Consider the following 8393-nt stretch of genomic DNA (forward strand, 5'->3'; position numbering starts at 1 on the left):
TTACGCACGTCTATGGGTTATTACTATTATTATTATTATTATTATTATTATTATTATTATTATTATTATTATTATTTAATTATTTAGTAGAGACTATTATCCAAACGCGAGTTACAAAAAATTAAACAAAATATATTTTTTAAAAGTGTATAAAGTTACAGGCAATATAAAAATGCCCCAAAAACACACACATATATACAATCATATATACAAAATACATCTAAATGAAGTAAAACACAAAAGAGTTCTATAGAAATAAGATTTTAGCAAGACAGACTGAATAAAAATGGTTTATTTTGCTCCTAAGATATAAACGACACAGCTCTCAGTTTGTAAATTACGTTTCATATTTTTTTTCTTATTTATTTTTTTTGGCAAGTCCACAATTCATTCTCGCCAGTAAAAAAAATAAATAAAATAAAAACAGAAAAAAGTCTAAATCGTAAAACAATGAATCTACCGTGTTTCAAAACGTACCTATTTTATTTAATAAATAATTTTCACGGATTGAAAACGAAAAAAATATACCCGCCAATCTATTTCACGTGAACAGGGGTGACCGATACGAGTCAACGTTGCAATAAAGGTCAGATTGTTTCATTTCGAAACATCCGCTGTCATGTATTTAATTTTTACAAGACCCGCGACTGATGTATAAAATAATTTTTTATTAAAAAAATAAGAAATAAAAACACGATTGAAGACGGTCGTTATGTTCCCCCCCTTTTCGTTGTTTTTTAAAAAAAAATGGACGAGTCCGCCCGGCCAGCCCGCCACGGTCGCGAGCGTTTTCCGTTGCGTGACGTCACAGAGAGCGAAGCCACACTTCCTCGAGCTTGTAGGAGGAGCCGCTCTCGAGACGGGAGAGCGCCGCGTAAAAAAAAAAAAGTCAGTCACAGAAATTACGATTAAAAAAGACATATAAACATGAATAGCTGTTTTATTTATTTTTAAATTTACAAATAACAAACTAAATAAAGATACGACGACAGGGGGGGGGGGCGTGTAAAATAAAAAAAAATAGGACAAAGTTTGGGGCCGAGTCAGGCGGCGGCGGCGGTGGAGGAGAAAGGTGTTTTTTTTTTTTCATTTTTAAATTTTTAAAACGGTTATTTTTGAGAGAAGATTTTTTTTTTTTGGTGGAGGCGGTTGTCAAAGACCCTCTCTCTCTGTTTTTTTTTAATTTGTATCGAGTGGAAATACAGAAGGAAAGTACATTTTCAGAAGACTCGAGTATGTCGGCTCAGGCGCAAATGAGAGCCATGCTCGACCAATTGATGGGGACGTCGAGAGACGGTGAGTATTATAACACAAAATGGGTTAAAAAAAACATATAATCTGTGTTTTTATGGTGTGTAATTCCCTATAGGCGCCTTGTGCGCGAACGTAGCCGCTTAATTTGGTGTTAAAGTGTTTTTTTCGGCTTGTAAACGGTCTGAAAAGTTTCGATTTTATAAGAATGGCTGCGACGGTGTCTACTTTTTTTTTTTTTTTTTGGTTTGTTGTTGAGCTTTTGGTGCGCGTCAGCTATTTCGGCCAATCGGAAGGGAGCTTTTCGTGACCGACGTCGAAGTCGTCCAATGCGGACCCAGAACGGGGTCGTTTGGGCGGCCTGAGCGGTTTGATAGACGGTCACCTCCGCCAATGAGGAGACGCGGAGCGCGTAGGAGTGGCCAATGGGAGAAGGAGGAGGCGTTTTCATAACAGTTTTTTCTGGTTGTGTGTGTATTGCTAATAAATAAATAAAAATTAAATTAATAGTATTTTTATATATATTTTTTGGGTGGGGGTATAAATTTAAATTTAAAATACATTTATTTCAGGAGTGTCTTTCTAACGCTGTGTAGTTTTACATGCGTATCAATTTGAATAACAAATTATTTTATCATTAGCGTTACAATCGTTACTGTGTCGTTTTTAATACAGTTTTTGTTTCTTCCTCGCTGTACGGTTTACAATAGCCCCCCCCCCCCCAAAAAATGGAAAAATCTTCATAACTGCTAACTTTTTTGAAGCTTGTACTGTGCCGAGAAGACGCATGACATGAATGGTTTCCACTGTGAACGTTATCGAAACGATCATCGTTGAGAATGTGTGTCTAAACGTGTGAACTTATATCAGAAATGTGTAAGGGTGCAATCACACACGAATGTCACTGTGTGTGTGTCTGTCACTGTGTGTGTTACACAGTCTGTGTCTGTCTGTGTATCTGTGTCCTTTTGTGTGTGTCTGTCACTGTGTGTGTGTGTGTCTGTGTTATACAGTCTGTGTCCCTTTGTGTGTGTCAATCTGACACTGTGTGTCCCTGTCTGTGTATCTGTGTGTGTCCCTGTCTGTGTATCTGTGTGTGCCCCTGTCTGTGTGTCTGTGTGTGCCCCTGTCTGTGTATCTGTGTGTGTCCCTGTCTGTGTGTCTGTGTGTGTGCCCCTGTCTGTGTGTCTGTGTGTGCCCCTGTCTGTGTCTGTGTGTGCCCCTGTCTGTGTGTCTGTGTGTGCCCCTGTCTGTGTGTCTGTGTGTGCCCCTGTCTGTGTGTCTGTGTGTGCCCCTGTCTGTGTCTGTGTGTGCCCCTGTCTGTGTGTCTGTGTGTGCCCCTGTCTGTGTATCTGTGTGTGCCCCTGTCTGTGTGTCTGTGTGTGCCCCTGTCTGTGTCTGTGTGTGCCCCTGTCTGTGTGTCTGTGTGTGCCCCTGTCTGTGTGTCTGTGTGTGCCCCTGTCTGTGTGTCTGTGTGTGCCCCTGTCTGTGTGTGCCCCTGTCTGTGTGTGCCCCTGTCTGTGTATCTGTGTGTGCCCCTGTCTGTGTATCTGTGTGTGCCCCTGTCTGTGTATCTGTGTGTGCCCCTGTCTGTGTGTCTGTGTGTGCCCCTGTTTGTGTCTGTGTGTGCCCCTGTCTGTGTGTCTGTGTGTGCCCCTGTCTGTGTGTCTGTGTGTGCCCCTGTCTGTGTGTCTGTGTGTGCCCCTGTCTGTGTGTGCCCCTGTCTGTGTATCTGTGTGTGCCCCTGTCTGTGTATCTGTGTGTGCCCCTGTCTGTGTGTCTGTGTGTGCCCCTGTCTGTGTGTCTGTGTGTGCCCCTGGCTGTGTGTCTGTGTGTGCCCCTGTCTGTGTGTCTGTGTGTGCCCCTGGCTGTGTGTCTGTGTGTGCCCCTGTCTGTGTGTCTGTGTGTGTGCCCCTGTCTGTGTATCTGTGTGTGCCCCTGTCTGTGTATCTGTGTGTGCCCCTGTCTGTGTGTCTGTGTGTGCCCCTGTCTGTGTGTCTGTGTGTGTGCCCCTGTCTGTGTGTCTGTGTGTGCCCCTGTCTGTGTGTCTGTGTGTGCCCCTGTCTGTGTCTGTGTGTGCCCCTGTCTGTGTATCTGTGTGTGCCCCTGTCTGTGTCTGTGTGCCCCTGTCTGTGTGTGCCCCTGTCTGTGTGTCTGTGTGTGCCCCTGTCTGTGTATCTGTGTGTGCCCCTGTCTGTGTCTGTGTGCCCCTGTCTGTGTCTGTGTGCCCCTGTCTGTGTGTCTGTGTGTGCCCCTGTCTGTGTGTCTGTGTGTGCCCCTGTCTGTGTGTGCCCCTGTCTGTGTTTCTGTGTGTGCCCCTGTCTGTGTGTCTGTGTGTGCCCCTGTCTGTGTGTCTGTGTGTGCCCCTGTCTGTGTGTCTGTGTGTGCCCCTGTCTGTGTGTCTGTGTGTGTCCCTGTCTGTGTATCTGTGTGTGCCCCTGTCTGTGTGTCTGTGTGTGCCCCTGTCTGTGTGTCTGTGTGTGTGCCCCTGTCTGTGTATCTGTGTGTGCCCCTGTCTGTGTGTCTGTGTGTGCCCCTGTCTGTGTGTCTGTGTGTGCCCCTGTCTGTGTATCTGTGTGTGCCCCTGTCTGTGTGTCTGTGTGTGCCCCTGTCTGTGTATCTGTGTGTGCCCCTGTCTGTGTGTCTGTGTGTGTCCCTGTCTGTGTATCTGTGTGTGCCCCTGTCTGTGTATCTGTGTGTGCCCCTGTCTGTGTCTGTGTGCCCCTGTCTGTGTGTCTGTGTGTGCCCCTGTCTGTGTGTCTGTGTGTGCCCCTGTCTGTGTATCTGTGTGTGCCCCTGTCTGTGTCTGTGTGCCCCTGTCTGTGTGTCTGTGTGTGCCCCTGTCTGTGTGTGCCCCTGTCTGTGTGTGCCCCTGTCTGTGTGTCTGTGTGTGCCCCTGTCTGTGTGTCTGTGTGTGCCCCTGTCTGTGTATCTGTGTGTGCCCCTGTCTGTGTCTGTGTGCCCCTGTCTGTGTGTGCCCCTGTCTGTGTGTCTGTGTGTGCCCCTGTCTGTGTATCTGTGTGTGCCCCTGTCTGTGTCTGTGTGCCCCTGTCTGTGTCTGTGTGCCCCTGTCTGTGTGTCTGTGTGTGCCCCTGTCTGTGTGTCTGTGTGTGCCCCTGTCTGTGTGTGCCCCTGTCTGTGTTTCTGTGTGTGCCCCTGTCTGTGTGTCTGTGTGTGCCCCTGTCTGTGTGTCTGTGTGTGCCCCTGTCTGTGTGTCTGTGTGTGCCCCTGTCTGTGTGTCTGTGTGTGTCCCTGTCTGTGTATCTGTGTGTGCCCCTGTCTGTGTGTCTGTGTGTGCCCCTGTCTGTGTGTCTGTGTGTGTGCCCCTGTCTGTGTATCTGTGTGTGCCCCTGTCTGTGTGTCTGTGTGTGCCCCTGTCTGTGTGTCTGTGTGTGCCCCTGTCTGTGTATCTGTGTGTGCCCCTGTCTGTGTGTCTGTGTGTGCCCCTGTCTGTGTATCTGTGTGTGCCCCTGTCTGTGTGTCTGTGTGTGTCCCTGTCTGTGTATCTGTGTGTGCCCCTGTCTGTGTATCTGTGTGTGCCCCTGTCTGTGTCTGTGTGCCCCTGTCTGTGTGTCTGTGTGTGCCCCTGTCTGTGTGTCTGTGTGTGCCCCTGTCTGTGTATCTGTGTGTGCCCCTGTCTGTGTCTGTGTGCCCCTGTCTGTGTGTCTGTGTGTGCCCCTGTCTGTGTGTCTGTGTGTGCCCCTGTCTGTGTGTGCCCCTGTCTGTGTGTCTGTGTGTGCCCCTGTCTGTGTGTCTGTGTGTGCCCCTGTCTGTGTTTCTGTGTGTGCCCCTGTCTGTGTGTCTGTGTGTGCCCCTGTCTGTGTGTCTGTGTGTGCCCCTGTCTGTGTGTCTGTGTGTGCCCCTGTCTGTGTGTCTGTGTGTGTGCCCCTGTCTGTGTGTCTGTTTATTCTGGGTTAAGTCTGTCACTGTGTGTGTGTGTGTCTGTTTCAGCCTCATTTAGTTTGTGTGTGTCTACCTGTGTCGGTGTGTTAGTCTGTCACTGTGTGTGTCTGTCTGTGTCGGTGTGTTAGTCTGTCACTGTGTGTGTCTGTCTGTGTCAGTGTGTTAGTCTGTCACTGTGTGTGTCTGTCTGTGTTACACTGTTTGTGTTACTTTTTCTGTTTGTGTCTTCATATGTCTGTGTGCGTGTGTATCTCATTGAGAGAGACACACACGCACACAGAGAGTTCCACTCCCTGTCGTTTCCTCTCTCAGGGCACAGGACTCGATAGAATAAATCTCTCTCTGTCTGTCTGTTCTGTGTGTGTGTTTATCTATCTGTCTGTCTGTCTGTCTGTGTGTCTCTTTCTCTGTATCTCAGTGTGTCCCTGACTCACCGTCCACCTCTGTGTATCAGTGTGTCCCTGTTCCCCTCTGTGTATCTCAGTGTGTCCCTGACTCTCTCTCTCTCTCTCTCTCTCTCTCTCTCTCTCTCTCTCTCAGGAGACAGCACTCGACAGAGGATCAAGTTCATGGATGACAGAGTGTGCAAGTCCCACCTGCTGGACTGCTGCCCTCACGACATCCTGTCAGGAACAGTGAGTACCCAGACTGGGGGGGGGGGAGACTGAACCACTCGCTGGGGGAGAGGGAGGGGCACAGAGACTGAACCACTCGCTGGGGGAGGGGGGGGGGGGGGGCGGGGCACAGAGACTGGGGGAGAGACTGAACCCAAACCAACACTCTCTGTCTACATTTTTGGGTAACAGGGTGACAACTTCTGTTTAACATGCATGTTCTGAACTTGTATAGCCAAAGAGATCAGGGCTGGGAATCGGACTCCTATCGCACAGCAGTGTGATCCAGTCCAGGTTTTACTGCTTGATCAGCCCCCAGTGTGTCTAGCTAACAAGCTCAGGTGTGTCTTATTATTAAACTCCTAGTGAAACCAGGACTGGATCACACTGCTGTGCAGCGGGAGTCTGATTCCCAGCCCTGTAGATAGACTTTGGTTGAAGGAGGTTTGTAGCTGATTTTATAGTGAAGAGAGCTACAGGATATTGTTGGGAACTGTGGGATATTTAGACAGAGCGATCAGGGATGGGAATCAGACTCCTATCGCACAGCAGTGTGATCCAGTCCAGGTTTTACTGCTACCAGCTTGATCAGACCCCAGTGTGTCTAGCTAACAAGCTCAGGTGTGTCTTATTATTAAACTCCCAGTGAAACCAGGACTGGATCACACTGCTGTGCAGCGGGAGTCTGATTCCCAGCCCTGTAGATAGACTTTGGTTGAAGGAGGTTTGTAGCTGGTTTTATAGTGAAGAGAGCTACAGGATATTGCTGGGAACTGTGGGATATTTAGACAGAGAGATCAGGGATGGGAATCAGACTCCTATCGCACAGCAGTGTGATCCAGTCCAGGTTTCGCAGTGAGTTTTAAGAATCTGTTTTATTCTGAGCTTGTCTCTGGATGGGTCAGGGTTATTGATTGATTGATGTATTGATGTATTGATTTGTGTGTTTCTGTCTCTCTCTGTGTGTCTCAGAGGATGGATTTGGGGGAGTGTAACAGGATTCATGACCTGGCTCTCCGTGCTGACTTTGAGATCGCCTCCAAGCATCAGGAATACTTCTTCGAACTGGACGTGAGTCGCAGGGAATCCGAATGCAGGAGTGTGGGAGCTAGGAACCCCCTCACCCCCTCGTTCTACCGCTGGTTCAGAAATGGGGCTCTGAGGGTTTTGTTTTAAGAATCTGTTTTATTTTGCTGGGATGATTAGTAAGTGTAGGCAAGAAAAATAATTTTAAAAAACCACCCAGAGGGATTGTACTCTGATCAAAAGGATGTTTGTAATATGGTAGGATGTGATGATGTTAATTTATCACCCCTCTCGTCTCACCCTTCCTGTCTCTCCCCTCTCCTCTCTCCCCCTCTCTCTTGTCTCTCCTCTGTCCCCTCCTCTCCTCTCTCCTCTCTCCTCTCTCCTCTCCCCTCTCCTCTCTCCTCTCCCCTCCTCTCTCCCCTCCTCTCTCCCCTCCCCTCTCCCCTCCCCTCTCCCCTCCTCTCCTCTCCCCTCTCTCCTCTCCTCTCCCCTCTCTCCTCTCCTCCCCTCCTCTCTCTCCTCTCCTCCTCTCTCCTCCTCTCCCCTCTCTCCCCTCTTTCCTCTCCTCTCTCTCCTCTCCCCTCTCTCCTCTCCTCTCTCCTCCTCTCCCCTCCTCTCTCTCCTCCCCTCCTCTCTCTCCTCTCTCCTCCTCTCCCCTCTCTCCCCTCTTTCCTCTTTCCTCTCTCCCCTCTTTCCTCTCTCCTCTCTCCTCTCTCAGGCTACAGATCACCTCCAGTCCTTCATTGCTGACTGCGATCGCAGGACAGAGTTGGCCAAGAAGAGGCTCGCAGACACACAGGAGGAGATTAACGCAGAAGTGGCAGCCAAGGTAGAATAATAATAATAATAATAATAATAATAATAATAATAATAATAATAACTGCATTTTATAGTGTAGTCTGATTCCCATCCCTGACCTCTCTGTCTAAATATCCCACAGTTCCCAGCAATATCCTGTAGCTCTCTTCACTATAAAATCAGCTACAAACCTCCTTCAACCAAAGTCTATCTACAGGGCTGGGAATCAGACTCCCGCTGCACAGCAGTGTGATCCAGTCCTGGTTTCACTAGGAGTTTAATAATCAGACACACCTGAGCTTGTTAGCTAGACACACTGGGGGCTGATCAAGCTGGTAGCAGTAAAACCTGGACTGGATCACACTGCTGTGGGATAGGAGTCTGATTCCCATCCCTGATCTCTCTGTCTAAATATCCCACAGTTCCCAGCAATATCCTGTAGCTCTCTTCACTATAAAATCAGCTACAAACCTCCTTCAACCAAAGACAGCGAGATAAATCAATACTAATACTCTCTCCCCCTCCCTCTCTCCCTGTCTCCCCCCTCCCTCTCCCCTATCTCTCCCCCCCCCCCCCCTCTCCCAGGCGGAGCGGGTCCACGAGCTGAATGAAGAGATTGGGAAGATGCTGGCTCAGACCGAGCAGCTGGGAGCCGAGGGGAACGTGGAGGAATCGCAGAGGCTGCTGGGAGAGGTGGAGATAACCAGAGGCTTGAAGAGAGAGGCTGAGGTGAGAGAGAGAGAGAGAGAGAGAGATCACGCACAGGGACGGAGAAGGGGGGGGGGGTACTGTTTAATA

At 48.9% G+C, this 8393-nt stretch overlaps 1 protein-coding gene across 1 annotated transcript; it reads left to right on the forward strand.

The window, feature by feature from the left end:
- Positions 1-788: 788 nt before the first annotated feature.
- LOC131725435 (putative RNA-binding protein Luc7-like 2) lies at positions 789-8380 on the forward strand (the record flags this gene model as incomplete). Its single annotated transcript, XM_059018688.1, has 5 exons — positions 789-1296; positions 5695-5789; positions 6741-6839; positions 7516-7626; positions 8181-8380. Coding segments are annotated over exons 1-5 (566 nt in total), but the record flags the coding sequence as incomplete, so codon positions are not given.
- Positions 8381-8393: the final 13 nt, after the last annotated feature.

The sequence above is a fragment of the Acipenser ruthenus genome, unplaced genomic scaffold (genome assembly GCF_902713425.1).
Source record: "Acipenser ruthenus unplaced genomic scaffold, fAciRut3.2 maternal haplotype, whole genome shotgun sequence".
Taxonomy (NCBI): Eukaryota; Metazoa; Chordata; class Actinopteri; order Acipenseriformes; family Acipenseridae; genus Acipenser; species Acipenser ruthenus.